Source organism: Alosa alosa, chromosome 17, assembly GCF_017589495.1.
Source record: "Alosa alosa isolate M-15738 ecotype Scorff River chromosome 17, AALO_Geno_1.1, whole genome shotgun sequence".
Classification (NCBI taxonomy): Eukaryota; Metazoa; Chordata; class Actinopteri; order Clupeiformes; family Clupeidae; genus Alosa; species Alosa alosa.
In genome coordinates this window covers 5,585,976-5,605,975 of record NC_063205.1, presented here as the reverse complement: position 1 = coordinate 5,605,975, position 20,000 = coordinate 5,585,976, and the positions used below count along the sequence as shown (strand labels likewise).

The 20,000-nt window shown below is 46.2% G+C and overlaps 2 protein-coding genes across 8 annotated transcripts in view; both read left to right on the top strand.

Annotated features, from left to right (window-relative positions):
* Positions 1-4,657, top strand: part of ipo8 (importin 8) — an 18,940-nt gene extending 14,283 nt beyond the window's left edge. For 4 of the 5 annotated variants that reach the window (XM_048268609.1, XM_048268610.1, XM_048268612.1 and 1 more), the window contains 6 exons: positions 283-378; positions 566-786; positions 1,068-1,273; positions 2,486-2,716; positions 3,617-3,746; positions 4,260-4,657. In XM_048268609.1, coding sequence (XP_048124566.1) covers positions 283-378; positions 566-786; positions 1,068-1,273; positions 2,486-2,716; positions 3,617-3,746; positions 4,260-4,263 — 888 coding nt within the window. In that variant the 3' untranslated portion in view covers positions 4,264-4,657. The remainder of the gene's footprint in view (positions 1-282; positions 379-565; positions 787-1,067; positions 1,274-2,485; positions 2,717-3,616; positions 3,747-4,259) is intronic. The other variant, XM_048268613.1, reaches the window with a different exon arrangement.
* Positions 4,658-13,113: 8,456 nt separating this feature from the next.
* tmtc1 (transmembrane O-mannosyltransferase targeting cadherins 1) overlaps positions 13,114-20,000 on the top strand; it is an 83,642-nt gene continuing 76,755 nt past the window's right edge. For 2 of the 3 annotated variants that reach the window (XM_048268148.1, XM_048268147.1), the window contains exons 1-2: positions 13,114-13,515; positions 17,719-17,896. In XM_048268148.1, coding sequence (XP_048124105.1) covers positions 13,223-13,515; positions 17,719-17,896 — 471 coding nt within the window. In that variant the 5' untranslated portion in view covers positions 13,114-13,222. The remainder of the gene's footprint in view (positions 13,516-17,718; positions 17,897-20,000) is intronic. The other variant, XM_048268149.1, reaches the window with a different exon arrangement.

The following is a 20,000-nucleotide window of genomic DNA, read 5'->3' as shown; positions in this document are numbered from 1 at the left end:
ATGAATAATTAAAAGTTCATAAATGTTAATGCAAGTTGCCAAAGCATTTGAGACAAAGTTGATTCTACAACATGAACGATTTTACAAACTATTTTAAAAACACTATTTCCCCTTTCATTTCATAAAAACAATCCATTGATGTGTGTCTCCATTTAGGAGGTTTTGTACTTTATATGTGCTTGGGCAGGGTCCATCAAATATAATTTCAGATAGATAGGTCAAAAAAGGAGTCTCTCATTCCTCATGATCCCTGTGTTTGACCTTTTGACCTTTGAATGTCAGGTGTTAACAAGTGATGCAGGGGAGGATGCTGAGTGCCACGCTGCCAAACTGCTGGAGGTCATCATTCTGCAGTGCCGCGGCAGAGGGATCGATCAGGTGAGCGGAGCTGCGGGCTGTGTGCGTGTGTGTGTGTGTGTGTGTGTGCGCATGTGTGTGTGCTCTTGTGTAGAGTTATTAAAAATTGATCACCCAAGTAACACTATCTCTCTTTCTTCATTATATCTGTGTGTGTGTGTGTGTGTGTGTGTGTGTGTGTGTGTGTGTGTGCGCCTTTCTTTCCCAGTGCATCCCCTTGTTTGTGGAGGCCGTTCTGGAGCGCCTGACACGGGGGGTGAAGTCCAGTGAGTTGAGGACCATGTGTCTGCAGGTGGCCATTGCTGCCCTCTACTACAGTCCCGTCCTCCTGCTGCACACACTGGACAACATCCGCTTCCCTCACAGCCCAGAGCCAATCACAGCCCAGTTCATCAACCAGTGGATGAATGACACAGAGTTCTTCTTGGGGTACGATATCCATCAGTGCAATTCTGTGTAGATTAAGGATGAGCATCAGGACTATGCACCATCACTTGCATTCGATTACCAGTCGTACAGTTCTACCTAAAGCATAGCAGTGATATGTGGGTAGAACAGTGTGTAGTGAGCACATATAGTGTCATGCCTACAGTTACCACTAGAGGGAGATGTGAATTTGCTCTTGTTTTAAGGCACATTTTCAGTTCTGCTGGTTGAGTTTTAGATGAAGACTAACTCTCAAGCTTTACCGATCTCTTGTAATGGTCTAGTCTTCATGACCGTAAGATGTGCATCATCGGACTGAGTGTGCTGATGGAGCTGCCCAGCCGGCCAGCGGCGGTGGAGTCGGTGGCCGGTCAGATCATCCCCTCCGTCCTGTTGCTCTTCCTGGGCCTGAAGCACATCTATGCCTCGCGCATGCTCCACAAACAGGAGGCGCTGACCAGGGCCCAGCGCACAGAGGAGGATGAGAACGGTAGGAAGAGACACGCACACCGTTTCACAGAGCCGCGCGTCTGTCTGTCTCTGTCTGTCTGTCTGTCTGTCTGTCTGTCTGTCTGTCTGTCTGTCTGTCTGTCTGTCTGTCTGTCTGTCTGTCTGTCTGTCTGTCTGTCTGTGTGTGTGTGTCTGGTAGGCGCAAGGTGCTTTGTTGGTAGGGAAATTTCAACTTGGTTGACAGTTGAATGATCCTCTTTCACCTACTTAGCAGAGTACACCTAGTTTTCTTCGGCTGTGTATTTTGAGAGCTTTTCTTCATAAGGCACTCTCATTAAAGGCTATTACTGGATAGAATGCATGGAAAATTTACAGAATATTTTGGTTAATTAGTTTTTAATGTGTTGTGTTTGAGGCAGACTAATTATTGACCAGTAGCTTGTAGAGTCAAAAGGGGCATTTGCTCCGCATTATTGGGAGGTCGTCATCTAACTGGTCTCCTCAGGGGACCCAGCTCTCATAGTTAGCAGCCATGCTCTGGGCCATTCAGTTATATGAAATGTTGTGCTTGCACTGAATGAATAGAGGCAGCTTGTCAATGCATATAAGTAGTTTTCAATCTCCCAAACACTTCTTAAAATCCCCCCAGTTTAGGAGAAGCCTCTGGTGTGTCTGTTATTATATTTTTTAGACGATTCTAATTGATGTGGTTTGGCAGCTCACTCTTGTGATGGAAAGGTTTTAAACCGAATAGAGACACTAGCGGAACAGTGAAGTCTAAAGCGCAGTGGGGTACATTACAAAGCCGTTAGATTATTTTTTTTCTCCTCCTCCTGTCTAAATGATTGAATCTTGGAGCTCCCATAGCTCTTTGACACAGATTATAAAAAACACCCGGTAACCTGAGGCGTAAGACAGTCAAGCTTAATGTACCAATTAATTAGACTACATATCCCATCACCCCCCTGTGGTACTGCTGAAACCCTTAACTTTATGTCTGTGGGATGCTACTGACTGCATTTCAAGTAGAAAAAAAGGCAGCTGCCTCTAATGGCTGATGGAAAGACTGTCAAGTGTGAAATCAACCGTTTATTCCATTTACATAGCCTTTAATGGGCGCTAGTCAAGAGTGTGAGCAGTAACTGAACAAAACACACTGATAAAAAGCCCCAATGACATTAGACACTAGAAGCTGGTATAAGACATTCTGCTGGGCAGTACAGGTGCTGATGTGTCATGTCCACTATTCCAGAGGAGATTCCGAGTGACGAGGACGAGGTGAGCGAGAACCGGAACGCTATGCAACAGTCCTGCAGCGCTCCGGCCAGCCAGGGAGACGAGGAGGAGGAGGACGACGACGATGATGATGATGACTACTGGGATGAAGAGGGGCTGGAGGGCACACCGCTGGAGGAGTATAGCACGCCCCTGGACTACGACAACGGAGAGGACGAGTACCAGTTCTTCACCGCAGCCCTGCTACGTATGTGTTACACACACACACACACACACACACACATACACATGAATGAGGAAGGAAAGTGTATCAGATTATATCTCTTCCTTTAAAGGATATTAGATTAGATTAGGTGAGATTAGAAGTTGGGTTATATTAAACTGTATTATCAGATATCACTTCCTGCCTCTGACAAGAACATATAAAAAAGAATATAGTGTGGAAATGTGATATAATAATAGAATCCTTAAATGGCAAGGGAAGACTGCATCTTTCCACAGCAAGCACCACCTTGCATACATTTCAGCGACCCAAAAGTTGCTACACAGTAAAATTGTTTACAAACTCCAACAATTAGGAATAAATATTTGTGCAGTGCCTTTCCAAAGACCTGCAGGTCATTTTTCTTTGTCATGGCGGAACACCTGCTCTCCTGACCCTACACACTCCTGTCCCTGCTGACCCCACACACTCCTGTCCCTGCTGACCCCACACACTCCTGTCCCTGCTGACTGGACAGATTTTCAGGCTGTAACAGTGCTGAGCTCTGACATCACCCCATACATCATTGCCTTGTTCTATCGGTGTATTCACACACACATTTGCTCACACAAACTCACTCATACCCACATACGCACGCAACTCAGCATTTGGTTGAAAACCTCACCTGCGGACGAAAAAACAGAGAGATTTTCTTTCTCATACACAGACATACAAACATACATACATACATACATACATACATACATACATACATACATACATACATACATACATACATACATACATACATACATACATACATACATACATAGAGAGAGAGAGAGAGACACACACACACACACACACACACACACACACAGAGAGAGAGACACACACACGCACGCGTGTCACATGTGTTGAGAGTGTGTTGCGTTGGTGCTGCAGGGGTGCAGAGCTCCGATGCGGGCTGGTACCAGCACCTGACCGATCCACTCAGCGATGACCAGAAGAAGCAGCTGCAGGAGATCTACAGCCTGTCACAGCAGAGGAGGAGCATGGCCAGCAAGGGACAGTGGTGAGTCTGGACTCTGGACACTGTGTGTGTCTGTGTCTGTGTGTGTCTGTGTGAGTGTGTGTGTGTGTGTGTCTGTGTCTGTGTGTGTGTGTGTGTATATAGGGAGATTGTGAGTATACGTACTCTATGGCATGTGAGAAAGTGAAGGTGAGAGGTATTTAGCAGATGCTTGTGTCCAGTGTTCAGTTTGATCCTGAACCCTGTCCCAGGCAGCGATGCCGCCCGCTGCTCCATTATGCCCCTAGTCAGAGCTGCTCCATTATGCCCCTAGTCAGAGCACTCAGGAGGCAGTGAGCGCTACGTGGAGCTGCGCTGGCAGTGAGCGCTATGTGGAGCTGCGCTGGCAGTGAGCGCTATGTGGAGCTGTGCTGGCAGCTGAGTGCTGCTGTCTTGCCCAGGTCTATTTGGGAAGACACTCTGAGAGAGTCATGGGAGTTGTCAGATATGGACGTGTGACATCTGAAAGGATCTGATGTCAAGTTAACTTTTTTAACTCTTTCTTTTTTCTCACAGCTGAATTGGAGACGGAAAATGCTGGAAGAGTGCGTGGAGAGGACGCCCGAGGCTGCGGTCTTTTAGCAGATTTAACCGAAGAACCAGCTTAGTCTAGATCAGACCTTACGCATCCCATCATGAACTGGTTTCACTCAATCATCTAACCAGACCCACCGTGGTCCAGTCTAAAGCACCACCCAGGGCTGGCTCGCCACATCAGCGAGCAGAACTGGACCACTGAGGTCGCATGGCTTTGGGCTAGAGGTCACTCTGGGTCAGCCAACCACCAGCTCACTCATTCACCAGTGCTGTGTTTGTGTGAGTGTGTGCGTAAGTGTGTGTGTGTGTGGCGTGTGCTTTTTTGTGTGTGTTTGTTGTGTGTGTGTGTGTGTGTGTGTGTGTGTGTGTGTGTGTGTGCGTGCAATCATGTGAAAGTGTGTGCGTCTGTGTGAAAGTGTGCTTTGTTGAATGGTGTGTGTGTGTGTGTGTGTGTGTGTGTGTGTGTGTGTGTGTGTGTGTGTGTGTGTGTGTGTGTGCGTGCGTGTGCACATTAAAGAGTGTGCTTCATTGAATGGGGAGTGTGAGTGTGAGTGTGAGTGTGTGTGTGTGTGTACATGCATATCAGTGTCTTTCTTGGCTTTCTCTGTCCCGAGTTGCTGTAAGACTGGACTGATGCTGGTCAGCTGAGGGACACGGCTGGACTTCTCAGTGAGGCTACGCCATCAGGACAACGCTGTCCTCCTCGTGGACGGACCGAAAGACAGACAAAAGAGGACTGACCGGAGGCTTTTAAGAGTGTGTGTGTGTGTGTGTGTGTGTGTGTGTGTGTGTGTGTGTGCACCTGTAGGTTTGGGTGTGTGTGGGCACACCTTTCTTTAGCATATGATGAAATCAGACCTGAGTAGCTGATGGCACAAGTACACTCATGTGCTGCCTTCTGTTTGTTTGTTCTGGATTGTCTTTTTTGTAACAGATGAGTTTTCGGAATTAACTTAAGAAAATCCATAAAAGTTTATGTAACATCCAGATGCCTCCTGTGTGTGTGTGTGTGTGGGGGGGGTGGTGTGTGTCTGTGTGTCTGTGTGTGTGTCTGTGTGTGTGTCGTGTGTGGTGTGTATGTCTGTGTGTGTGTGGTGTGTGTGTGTGTGGTGTTCAGAGTTCCAGGAGAACTGTGTCCCATAAGTCCCAGAGGAGAGTCGCTGCATGGCTACTATACTCCTTCATGCCATTGCTCAGAGGTCAAAGGGCCCTTACACACATCATTCTGAATATACTGAAATCCAACAATGGACTCCCCAGAGATGTGGCTACCTAGGCAGGCACAGCATCTCTTGCTGTTCAAGTGAACAGGAGGACCTCTATCAATCCACAGTAATGCCCAATGATGTTTTAGCAGCAAAAGAAAAACACTTCAAGGGTTCTTTGTGTAAGCTCGCTTTCCAGACGCTTCTGCCACGAGTCTGTCATTGCACATCCAGGAAGTGGGAGTGTCCTGAAAGAAAGCCCCTTATCTGTCTGTAGGAGCCTACTGCAGTGTGCCCTTGGTGAAAAGGTGCTATCTTTTAGAATATTGCCTACGTAGTGTCTGGTTTTAATGATGTACTGTCCCTACCCCTGTAGAGAAGCAGTCTGTCTGACAGTGCAGCTGTGGCGCTGCTAACCTCTGCCTGGTGTGGAACACCCCAAACAAATATGCCTTTCTGAAGACTATTATTACAGAGGGTTTTTGCAAACTGCATTAGCAAAAAAGGCAACACTACCTTCCAATGTGCTCATGTGTGAAATCAATTTCATGTTCTCACATTCTCACTCTATTCTCTGTCCCCTTTCTCTCTCTCTCTCTCTCTCTCTCTCTCTCTCTCTCTCTCTCTCTCTCTCTTTTCTCTCAGCCTGTTCCTCAATTCATTTTCTTGCTCCTAGGCTTATGGCTTGGAAGTGATCATGCATTGTGCATCTTGAGTGTTAAGTTTTGTATTGGAATGGAGCCGGCAGCTTGACTTTGGCTGGAGTAAAGGACCGTACACCCACAGTGTTCAGTCTCTCACAAACCCCATTCTCATAAATAGTCCCATTATTCTGTCTGCTACACAGTATGTACACCTACTCCCATTGTGAGTGGCTTTTGAATGAAGCAGTTTTGCAAATAGACTTCTCTTCAAAGTTTTCCTTTCACTGTTAGCTCTCCAGAGGTTTTTGGGGAAATCTGCAGAGAATGGTGTGATTATGTGTGATCTGTACTGATCTAATCATGCATGTCCCATCTTAACAGGTGGTCACAAGACTGAAGATGACTGATCGTGTGCTCCCACACCAAACCAGTCCATTATCAGGCGTCATTGAAGACCTGTTTTGTCATTGCACTCCAACTTTCCCATGACCCTGGATCATTTCACAATATCCTTGTTGATCATTCTCATGCATGTGGTCACGGCAGTCCTAACCCCTGCCAAGTAGTTTTTTTCTCTCTCCTCACTGAGAGAGAGAGAGAGTGTGTGTGTGTGTGTGTGTGTGTGTGTGTGTGTGTGTGTGTGTGTGTGTGTGTGTGCTTGTGTGTCTTGTGGTGTGTGTACATATGTGTTTCAGTGTGTGTGTGTGCGTGTGTGTCTTGTGGTGTGTGCACATATGTGTTGCTGTGTGTGTGCGTGTGTGTCTTGTGGTGTGTGTGTGTCTTGTGTGTGCACATATGTGTTGCTGTGTGTGTGTGTGTGTGTGTGTGTGTGTGTGTCCTGCGGTGTGTGCAGGTGTGTGGGCCCCGCAGGCGAGAGAGAGGGAGTGTTGTTGTTGTGTGCCTGTTCCCCTGTGGCAGCTGTCACAGCTCAGCCTTGCATCGGCGCGCCTGTCAGAGCCTCTGACCCACTTCCTGCCTAGGAGAGGGAGCGAGGGCACCGCTCAGGTGAGCCGCGTGCCAATCCGGGGCCCGGCGCAAACACGGCATCTGGCCCCACCTGAGACCCCCACTCCCCTCCAGCTGCCTGCTCCGCAAACCTCCCACACTCATCCATATCACATCAACTAGCAATGGAGAAGTGTGTGTGTCTGTGTGTGTGTCTGATTGTGTATGTATTTATGTGTAAGAAAGACTTTGTGTGTGTGTGTGTGAGAGAGATTTTGTGTTTGTGTTTTGTTTTTTTGTGTGTGTCTAAGAAAGAGCTTGTGTGTGTGTGTGTGTGTGTGTGTGTGTGTATGTGAGAGAGAGAACGAGAAAGAGAGACCTTGTACATGTGTGTAAGAGAGAGTTTGTGTGTGTGTGCATGCGTGTATAAGAGAAAGCTTTTGTTTGTGTGTGTGTTTGGTTAGCTTTTGTTTGTGGAAGTCATTAGTGATAAACAACCTGAATCTGAAGTGTGTATTGAGTACTTTGAGGTAGTGCAGCTGTGATTGTGAGCACTCAGACGTGTACCATGTGAAGAGGGAGACTGAAGCCTCAGGGCTCTGATGAGACTGATGAGATTGGACGAGAGGACACGACTCATAATCACTTTGTCCCTGTTCTACAAACTTCAAGTATCCTTAGTGTGTGTGAGGAAACTAGATGGGTTTGTGAGTTTTAAATCCCACAGCTCCAAGCACAAACTTGCAACCTTGCGGCCCATGCTTTGTGTAGGCCTAAACTTATTTTCTGAAGCGTGATTTCTGTCTGTTCATCAGAAGGGCTTATCTGTGGGTTTAGCGTGTCCGCGGTCGTCACTCCTGAGTGAAGCGCTTTGTACCTCCTCTCTGCTAATGGCCCTATTCTTTAGAATGAGCCTCTTGAGAGATTAAACCGTGTATCATCCATCGGACGCCTGACAGCGCCGGTGTCTTTAGAAAAGGACCGCCCCGTTTAGCAGCAATCAGCTACTGAGCTGTAATGATTGAATCAAACGCTCTCGTGATGGACCCTGGTTGCTTTTGTGAGAACGTAGCCGTGTCACGAGCGGTAGATGCCATCGGCTGCTCTTCACAGGCCATTGCCCACTGTTATTTAAGCGGTACACTTACGGCTAGTTGCAGTGATTAATCTTGGCTCTGCACTCTGAACTGGGTCTACACAAAGTGATGAAATTTGCACAAATAAAAACACTAAACTAAGTATGACCAGATTTGACCACTTTTTCATTATGTTTTAGTATAACTTAGAATTTGAGATCAGTCAAATAGATGAGGTATGGATAGGTAATTAAACCACAGGCTATTTGCCAGTTCTGCTAGGAGTTCAAGAATGATTACATGAATAGTCAAGGGACTGGAAATGGATGTTCATGAGATGTAAATGGCCTTGTGAACCCGGATTCTGCTGCAGGCTTGACCTTGGAGTAGGCTACCCGCTGAGAACAGAGTCATTATGAGTGATTGTTTACTCATGAAAAACAGCCATGAAAGAATTCAGAGAAGATTATGGGCAGTAGAAATAAATGAAAGAATACTGGACATCTTTATAAGATGTTTGGATAGAGGTGAGCGAAATCCTTGTTACCAACATGTGTGTATGTGTTTGTGCTTGTGAATGTGAGCGTGACTGTTTAGACTTTCATCTGTGGCTGGCCTCTGCACACTCTTTCTTTTGGGGAATTGTGAATGTGTGTGTGTGTGTGTCAGAGTCCTTGTGAGAAGTAGCATACTGTTGCCTCGCATTAGTGTCTGCACTTGTTTATGCATTCAAACTGATCAAGAGCATAACCCCCTAGGCCTCACAATTACCAGCTGGTCCATTAATCACATTTTAATGTAACTGCCTGGCTGTGCTACCGTGTGTGTGTTAGCACACGTGTAGGGCACAGCTCTGACTACACACTTTGTGTCCTGTTTGGCCCTGGCCTTGGCCTGTTGTTATAGAATGTGTACAGAAACCCATGAAAACTGGAGAGACAGAGAGGGCTGCCCAGGGGTCAGCGTGATGATTTGATCAAAACATGTACACGTAGGAATACCATAATATGAACGTGATCGTGGGAGGATAACTATAGATAATGTTCACTTATGTTCCTTAAGAGAAGAGCACATGCACACACTTACACTCATTCATATGGTAAGAGTGCAGGAGCACAGGCATGCAGCCTCTGCCACCTGAGGGGGCTTCTCTCCATGTGGGCTTCTTATGACTACCAACTACAAATCAATCACAGACTTAGTGTGTGCGTGCGTGCGTGCGTGTGTGTGTGTGTGTGTGTGTGCACGCGTGCTTCCCTATTGGCCTTGACCTTGAGTGTTTTATTAAATTGTGTGCAGCAGAAAGGCACCATATTTCTCTCCCACTCCCTCATGTGCGAGGCAATGATGTGGCAAGCCGCAGTCAAATGGACTGTCTCTGATGTTTTGTGACAGGGACCCAATCACCTGTGGAGGACGAAACCTAGACTGACATCTTATTCTGGCACTGGTTACAGTTTCAGCACTGCAAGAAGGGACACCTACAGTGCTGGCCAAAAGTATTGGCACCCATGCTAAAGTTGACTGAAAAGAGGAATATAAAATCATCTTTTGGAAATTGATCTTAATGCCTTAAGTGAAAAATGAGGAAATATTCTTAGTGAATGAATAATGTATCATAAATAAATAAATGTTCTTCCTTAAAATACAGGGGTCATAAGTATTGGCACCCCTATGTTAAATTCCCATAGAGACAGGCAGATTTTTTATTTTTAAAGGCCAGTTATTTCATGGATCCAGAATACTGTGCATCCTGATAAAGTTACCTTGGCCTTTGGAATTAAAATAGCCCCACATCATCACATACCCTTCACCATACCTAGAGATTGGCATGGGTGTTATTTGAGTTAGCCTATTAGCTGGTTTGATTTGCATTGAGCTCAATGAGCATCAAACCAGCTAATTTCAGTTATTTCAAACCAGCTAATTTCGGTGTTATTTCAGTTAGCCTATTAGCTGGTTTGATTTGCATTGAGCTCAATGAGCATCAAACCAGCTAATAGGCTAACTGAAATAACACCCATACCAATCTCTAGGTATGGTGAAGGGTATGTGATGATGTGGGGCTATTTTAATTCCAAAGGCCAAGGTAACTTTATCAGGATGCACAGTATTCTGGATCCATGAACTAACTGGCCTTTAAAATTAAAATCTGCCTGTCTCTGTGGGAATTTAACATAGGGGTGCCAATACTTATGACCCCTGTATTTTAAGGAAGAACATTTATTTATGTATGATACATTATTCATTCACTAAGAAAATTGGTGTCCTTAAAGGTTAGATATTTCCTCATTTTTCATTTCAATTGGCATTAAGATCAATTTCCAAAAGATGATTTTATATTCCTCTTTTCAGTCAACTTTAGCATGGGTGCCAATACTTTTGGCCAGCACTGTAAATATTTACTCCCATGTACACACAAATGCCCACACACACACACACACACACACACGCACACAAGCCTACACATGACTACACATGACTACTTGTGGCAACTTCTATGTTCTATTTATGTTAAAAAAACTTCTGTTTTGTTTTTCTCTCTGCTCTTTCTGTAGTCTGACATCATCCTCCTCTGTTCTCTGCTGTTCTTCATTCTGCAGACATCCACAGATTGAGATGAAAGCCTTGTTAGGTGTAGGCCAGGAACAGAGACAACAGCCTTGTCCTTGTCTCCCCCCGCGTCTTTCTGTGGGCATCAGTGCGCTGTCCTCCAGCCTAAGGCATGCTGACAAATCTCTCTGCCCGCTCGAAAACCTCCACCTTCACTCTCCACCCACGCTGTGTGTGGTCGCTCTTTGCATACCCACATCGTGGTGGTTTTGGAGATGGACATCGGTTTTGTTTATGCTGCTTTCCAAAACAAACGGTGTAATGGAAGATGTTATGAACCAGGTGAGATGGATTCTACAGGAGAATGTCCATCTGACATTGTATCCACATGCACTAAAGTAAAACATACTAAATCATGTCCCCCAGATAAAGCATTCAGCAGATTTTCCATTTCAGACGGACCACCTACTTGGTGTGTTTCTCTCTCTCTCTCTCTCTCTCTCTCTCTCTCTCTCTCTCTCTCTCTCTCTCTCTCTCTCTCTCTCTCTCTCTCTCTGTCTCTCTCTCTGTCTGTGTGTGTGTGTGAGAGAGAGAGAGTAAGTGTGGTGTACTGCTGTGGTGAACAGTGATGTGTTATGGTCATAAGCTGCAGCTCTGAGTAAAAAACTCTGGTCCAGATGTCCCTGTCTGGCTCCTTTTGTCCTTGCTGCCGTTGGTGAAGGTTGCGGAGCCGTGTTAAAGCTTCACCCCACAGGGAAACAGAGACCTAATTCTTTATCCTCCACCCAAGCGCCGCTTTTATCCATCAGCCTCCTGCTGCACGGACGGAGGCTCACTTGGCAAGTGCGTCTGTCCAGGATATTTTTGGGAGCCGCCTGTGCCCGGGATGCTGATTTTCAGCGTCGGAGATGGTGAAGAGGGCAGCACCTACGTGTCTGAAAGTGTGTATTTTCATTTTTACACACACACACACACACACAGAATGTGAGTTAGTTGGTGGGGAAGATTTCACTTCTGATTGATTGATTCAGCTATGGAACAAAACCTGCAATTATGTCAAATCAAACTGAGCTGAATGTGTTTTACATGTGCCATAATTTGCACAATGCTCACTGAGAATGATATTCAAGGTAAAAGGAAAGGATTTCACAGACGCTAAATGATGAATACTTATGCCATGTTCTGAATTACTTTCACATAGAAATGAGAGGACTTGACGCATTAATCCACACTGAGCACTAATCACATGAAATGAACCCAGATAAGCCATTAACCCATTAAGGACGAGACTATCAGCAGTGCAGCTGCACTGGGGCTCACAGTTCACTCACAAGGGGCCCATGGGAGGCAGCTCAATGGGGGGACAGAGCTCCTCCAATATTTTAACCGGACTCATCGAGGCACGACTCGAGCAGTTAACGTGTGATGGCTAGAAATGTAGGATACAGCCTTTATCTGATAGCTGTGTTCCACTGACTTAGGGTTCCACTACTTGCATTTTTTTTTTCAGTATTACAAGCTCATTCAACTGATGACCATTATTGTGTCTATGAAGTCTTGAAAAACTGTTTGAAGTAAGGTGGTTCTAGTAGACAGTGGATTGGGAGGTAGGCTCAAGGACCCTATCATAAAATTGTAATGTTTTACTTACCAGCCTGACAATAAACAGATTGAAACTCAGTGGAACTATTCACATTTACATAGAGGTAAACACCTTCATTTTACTCAGTCCTAGTTTGCTGAGTTTGCTGAGTAAAAGAAAAGGTTCATCACATGTACTTGTTTATGAGACTGGACTTTAGACAGATAATGCTACCATTGCCACAGAATCCTATATAATAGTTCTCGTCCATCTTTAATTCAGTGTAGGCTAATGAACTATATTGCTCTGTCTAGCTTTAGGCACTACAAAACAGGCGACAATATGTTAATTTGGGCGCTGTAGCACTGTGGCGCTTATAAAATACATTATTCATCAAAGGATTTGTGCCAGTGAAGATTAGTCCTTGAGTGCTGTTAAGTTTTGCCAACGCATTTACTCACGTGTTCTCCTTCACAAGTCTGCAGAGATTTCATAATTCCCAAAAGAAAGAGAATAAACTTCTCTCCGTCCTAATGCGAACTATGAATAACAATCAGTCATTAGCACGCCCTTGCATAGTAATCATTTGTTTATTATTTATTATGTCTGAAAGTAAAGGTCATCTGCACTGCATTGCAATCATCGTCCGAAATACTCCAGTGCTTTTTATTGATTTTCAGTCTCAGTGGTGCTAATGAATCTCTCTCTCTCTCTCTCTCCCTCCTCTCTCTCACAAACACACACGTTCTCACTCGCATTCTGTAAATTCACATAGCGCATGCGCTAGGAGGCGGTTTCTCTCCGCTTGCATTTGCAGTGAGAATTCTCGCTGGTTCTATCCATTCGCTACCAGTGCGTCTATGAGCTGCTTGGAAATGGACCTCAGCGCATCTCGGTATCATACCCAGCGCGATCAGCGTGCCAGTCAAGAAGCGACATGACAGCACATAACCGGGAAAAGATCAGCCGCCCCCTGCGGCTCTCCGCACTCTCCGGGCCGGGCAAAGGTATTCTCCGCTATGCCGTGTTGTTGGCGGTCTGCGGGCTCTGCTACACCAACTCTCTACGAGGGGAGTTCGTGCACGACGATGTGTGGGCAATCACCAACAACCCGGACGTCAGACCTGGCTCCAGCTTGAGGAGCATCTTTAACAATGACTTCTGGGGGAAGAGGATGTCCGATAACACCAGTCACAAGTCCTACAGACCACTGTGCATCCTCACCTTCAAGTAAGTTCTCCTCTACTCCAGCGTGCCTTCGGTTTAAACAGGGACATGTCCAGCAGCAGCCCACGGGTGGTTTGCCTGTGAGTAACAGGATGTAGTTGTGTTGTCGTGGTTATCACCATATTGTTGTTTATTGATCTGTGTTGCATTCAGAGTTTGAGCCTCAGTTTGCACAACAGCAACTTCTGATTACGGTGGAAAATTTGGTACCTCACAACATTGTTATGTTGCGCATACACGCTGTGTGCTGGACACGGCGATATGACATTTTAAGTTTGTCCCAGTGTTTAAGTTAACTATCATGGCTAAAGTCATTATTGAGGAATATTTCTTTCATGTAAATTATCGCAAAAAAATCGGGATTCATAAATGTGAAAGTGCATGATCCACAGGATGGAATGCAATGGCGCTGCTGTGTTCCATTGGCAGACTGTATTCAAACCACTTGTTGCGCAGTGTGCGATGTACAGTGTTTCTTTTGAAGATGTTCTTAAAAACGTCATTTAGTGGTGTCAGGCAAGTCCGCAGATTTGAAATGAAACTTTTTAAAACGTGCAATAATGCTTTTAAAAGTTAGGCAAAACTAATTTACAATAGGCCTACTAAAGCAAATGTAGTGCGTCCGTCAGTGGAGGGCGTGTTCCGTGGTCCGCTCTATGACGTTACGGTATATCAGCCTGGCACCGGTCCAAGGTTGAGGGGTGTGGAAATTAATCTTGAAATGTATCTGAACGCTTACACCCTTTCCCCATATGCTGATTATTAATCAAAAGGAAAAAAAATATGACTTATTTCCCATAATGAATTGTGCCGCAAACAAGAGTAGGCTATCTGCTCTTCGTTTTATTAACGATACACTTCGTTTTAATTCAAGTCAGCACAACGTTTCTGCTTGATTAGTTGCGTCTATTGGAGAAATGTTAGGTTTATAGCAACGCATTTTAAACCGTTTTGATTGAGTTACACAGGGGAAGCAATTTCACGCTGCTTAGATTCGCCCGTGCCTGTGATGCTGACTCGAGCTGTCAGTGTATCCAGGAACACAGTGGGATTTAACGTTTTTTTTTGTTTGTTTTTTGCTTCTCCTGGCTCACCGGTGGCGGTGAACGTCGAACGTCAAAGTGGATGAGGCAGCCTGTAGGTTTCCTGCCCGTAGCCCAAATTAAAAAGCATGAAGTCAGTCATCCCCCAGCCCCAGGTGCAATCACCCTCATACTTTTCTCAAGGTGAATGCAAAATAATGGCCTTGAACATGAAGGGAGGCCTATTTATAGCAATGCAATTACCTCACCCTTCTCTCATCTGTTGAGCACAGCTGGGTGAATGTTGTGTGAATAATGTGCTGTCATAAGGTGAGGAGATGTGCTCAGTGAGAGATGTACAGTAGCCACTGAGGGAGAATACCTCCACATGAAGACATTCAGAAATCATTTCTAGCCTGAGGTGCCTGTGGCCCCATTCATGTAAGGTGAACCGATGTTGTTGCTTAGAGTGCCCTCTTCAATGTTGCGCGTGTTATTGATTGTTCCATCCTACGGTAGGCCAGTGTTGCCCACACATGAGTCTAATTTATAGTATAAAGACCAGAGGAATAGGGACATGCCTTCTCTCTCAGAAGCATGACGCAGACACACACTACAGTTAATGGACAGTGGGCCGTGGCTCATTATCACTGCTTCAGCGAGGCATCACCAGCTGCCATTCATATCCCCCAAGAGCCACGAGCCCTTGAGAGCCAATTCACACGGGCCATTTGACAGAGAGGTTTCCACTTGTTGGCCAGAGGTTCACTGGGTTTTTTCAAAAGCCCTTTTGTAGACCAGCACACTAGATGCAGTTGGCGATGGAGTTGCGGTCAGGAGGACTGCTGTGTGTGGGAAATGGAGGGACGTCAGCTCAATCTGGGATGCATTGTCTCCAGCCATGCGACTTCTTTAAAGACACAAATAGATATGCTGTTAGGTTAATGCTTCAATGTGCCCACTCGTACTGTATTTGTTTAGTAGAATGTGCTTTCATGCATGCATGCACACACACACACACACACACACACACACACACACACACACACACACACACACACACACACACACACACACACACACACACACACACACACACACACACACTCCTTCTCAAGTTTCGCCAAAGACAAAAACACACACACACACACACACACACACACACACACACACACACACACACACACACACACACACACACACACACACACACACACCAAAAGCCACATGCACACACATTTCTACTCCGATGTCCCAAAGGTAAAATTTGAAGCATAAAGCCAAATGCTTAGTGACAGGTCTGGAGCATGAGTCATGTTTTTCCAGCGCCAGATCAGCTCTTACCTAGGCCTGGCTGACTGCACACTTGCACTACTATTTTTACCAAGTCACACATAGATTCACTAGAGGGGCTTAAGGAAAGGTGTCATAGTGTGAGTGGGTTGTCTTTTACGTGTTAACTCTGGGGTTTAAGATGGTCTTGCACAGAAAAAAAATACGCTGTCTAGAGTAGACCTCTTATGAGGATACACAGCTCATGTGTGGAACTTGAAGATCACTTTGGTGTTGTAGACAAATTAGTGGAATGTATTACTTTTTGAGAGCAATTCTCTGATATTACATAGTAGAGTGGCTTTGGTGCCCTTTCAAACGGCACATTTTTGATTTTCAGTCAATTTCCACATTTCATATTTTCTTTAATGAGTTGTAACTCTTAGATATTTAGTTTCTTTGCATGAAAGTATTTCTTCCTGCCAATCTATTCGTTTGAATTCGACTATAATTGTAGTCACAGAGAAGGGGGAATGAGTCAGTGTTCAAGTTAGAGAGTTATGAATGATCTGGCGTAAGAAATCTCCAGATGATAATGGGTAAGACGGAAGGGGGCAATCAGCTAGAGAGTAAGAGAGTGTATGGTGGAAGAGAGAGAGGGAGAGGAGGAGAGAGAGACAGGGAGAGAGAGGGAGAGGGGGAGGGGGAGGGGGAGGGGGAGCCATGACTAGATGGAGGAGTGACCTGTCCTGATGTAGACATTAGTCATGCTTGCACGGGGGCTCCCCCTGGCTGTCATGCTAACCTCGTCAGCGTCTCCCTCTCTCCCTCTCCATCCCCCTCTCCCTCTCTCCCTCTCCATCCCTCTTTCCCGTCCTGTTCTCCTCCACCAGGCTCTCTCCCCTCCACCCCTCCACACCACCCTCACCTGCTCCACGGCTCAATCTCCCTTTAGACAGAAACACATTAACCTGACTATCTGCACATCTCCGTGACGGAACGCCCTCAACCAATCAGCTAATCCCCTAGGGTCCGCTGGAGACGTGCCGCGCAGGGAGGTTAATGCCCCTTCTCACCGCCCCGCCTTTCACAGCAATCACCCGCGTGAAATATGGCCACTAGACACCACTGACCTTGTGTTTAAAGCAGACCTGCAGGAAAGGGCGTTTCCCCCCTTCTCATATTTAACCCGGCCAAGAGATAATGTATTTGATGTGACTCTGTCGAAAAGGAAAACGTGTGAAAGGTCTCCACCTGCAAGACCGAGGCCGGGCATCGATTGTCAGCACTGTCAGAAGACACTTCCCTTTCCATAATGAATGCACCCTTTTCTAATTTCATTATTAGAATGGATTTAACCCCAGTCAAATACTGCACATTGCTTAATTAGAAAAGATTTTTAGATGGGACTTTGATTTAGTGGTGGCTATTATAGGGGATAAAATATAGTGACTAATATATATTGTTGGAGCACGGCCCCACTCCTGCGGGAGCCTGGATCTAAATGGGAGAGAGTGTGTCATTTAAAGCTGTCTGGAACAATTGAGCCTAATTAAATTCAGCACAGTCACGTCCTAAAGAGCCGCACGCTGTGGTGAACAGAGACTGTCTGCCCAAATAATATTGGAACACATTTCGTCTCATGCTCATCCACGGAACACCATTTTTACTTCATCAGTCCAATTGACAATAGTCTATTAGCGGACTAAACCTGAGATGAAAGCCAATAGTGACGGATACTGATATGTTGTGGATGATGATGGTGACCCAATCTGTTGGCCTCTCTCTAACTCTGTGTGTGTGTGTGTGTGTGTGTGTGTGTGTGTTGTGTGTGTTGTGTGTGTTGTGTGTTGTGTGTGTGTGTGTGTGTGTGTGTGTGTGTGTGTGTGTGTGTGTCTGTCTTTGTGTGCAGGCTGAATATTGTGCTGGGTGGGATGGAGCCGTTCTACTTCCACGTGGTCAACGTGTGTCTGCACTGCGCTGTGACTGCTCTGCTCATGCACACGTGCGAGTGCTGTGTGTTCGACGACAGTCGCCTGGCCTTCCTCACCGCCCTCCTCTTCGCTGTGCACCCCATCCACACAGAGGCAGTGAGTACACGCGCACACACACGGACACAGACACACACACATACATACACACACACACACACGGACACACAAACACACACACACAGACGCACGCACACACACACACACACACACACACACACACACATACATACACACACGCACACACACGCTACACACACGCACACACACGCACGCACACACACGGACGCACGCACGCACACACACACACACACACACATACATACACACACACACACATACATATACACACAAAAGACATACTACGTTCAAGTTCAAGTAGTTTATTGTCATGTACTCATCAAAGAAATTATAAGTATTGAAATTCTTTCCCCCACAGTACAGACATCAAGCACATGCATGCATCCATGAACCAAGCGAAACAATATGAACAAAAGTACTGGATAATGACAACACAGAATCCATATAGCATCATTCTGCCCTCTGCTCCTCCTCTATGCTCCACATGAAGCCTCACCATCTGAGGAGAATCCCACCCACCCATATCCAGCTAATCACTAGAATGTTCCTGCCTCTCGTCTCGTCTCGTCTCCTCTCCTCTCCAATCCTCTCATCTTGTCTCATCTCTGCTTCTGTCTCCTCACTCATCCGCCACAAGCTCTCTGGTTGAAATGCCCGGAGGCATTTTGATATGACAGCTGTCGTATTTCTGCTTGCTGTAAACGTGCTAGCATGTGCGCTGAATTTGCTTCATCCCACTTACAAGAGCGTCAGACACATAGACAAGTGATAGATGAAGAGAGAGAGAGAGAGAGAGAGAGAGAGAGAGAGAAAAGCCTCGTATGGTTTTCAAAAGTGGGGCGAACGTGGAGAAATTACAAAACGGCAAAAAAGATTCGATTTATGCGTGATGTCAAGATTTCTAAGAGCAAACCCTTCCATTTTCCTTTACTGGTGAAGTGACCGCAGTGTGAACTACGTTTAACCACATATAACAATAGAAGACACAAAAATAGGTGTTCAAGGGCATAATTCTGGCTATAATCATGTAGTAGAGTTCAGGCCAGGAGACATTAAGAGAAAGTATGACTGTTTCCACGGCAGTGCAGGCTAATTAAAAGCAAGTGGTCATGCATGGTTTCAGATGAAGATGAGTCGAGTGAAAGTATTTGTGGTTGTGGAGAAAGGAGGAGGAGGAGGAGGAGGAGGAGGAGGAGGAGGAGGAGGAGGAGGTCAGTAGAGGAAATTGCGGTGGAGCTGTAGTGTGATCCTGTGGGTGGATGGAATGCTATGCTGGGATTGCACCAGCCCATTCCGTGGAATGTGAGGAATCCCTGCTCGCTGGGGTTATGGGCCGGTTGCGGATGTAAATCGTGCTCCCGCTGCAGCCTCTGAGGGACGTTCACCCGCACGCTCGTCACGGCGACAGCTCCGCCTGTCCTCCTCAGCTGTTGTGTGTGTATCTGGTGTTGCCGGGGACCCTACTGCGTGGTGAACGCCCCGCTGCCGGCGTCTTGCTGGACGTCTGGGCCCGTGTGCAGCGGCTCCATCGGTGGCATTGCAGGGCCACTCTCTGGCTGAGGTCACAGCTGAGTTTGATGGCAGATGGGGCAGATGTTGCTCTAAGTGGAGCTCAGGGGGCACAGGCGGGTGCTTGGCAGTAGGAGTCATGGCAGGGCTTGGCACCAGGACTGGTCTCGCAGGCTTCAGTGCCATGTCTGCATCTGCTGGTTTGGCAGTGGTGTTGAGCAGCGATTGGGTGGGGTTGGACTGAACTAGGTGTTATGGTGTGGGGCTGGGCAGAGATGGGCTGTCTGTGGGTTGAACTCTCCCTCTCTTTCTTTTCTCTCTTCCTCTCTCTCTCTCTCTCTCTCTCTCTCTCTCTCTCACTCTCTCTCTGTGCCAGGATGGATCAGCCCAGTCTGAGTAAACAGGTTATCTCATTAGCATTGGGGACCAGCTGGAGCTCATTTAATTTAGCCTGATACGGAGATTGAGTGGGCAGAGGACAAACACACACACACACACACACACACACACACACACACACACAGCTGAATACTATGCTAATTGCAAGTTTTGACAAGCCATCTCTGATCATACTACAGGCGTGGAGTGACATGCAAACAGCTGGCCTGATTAA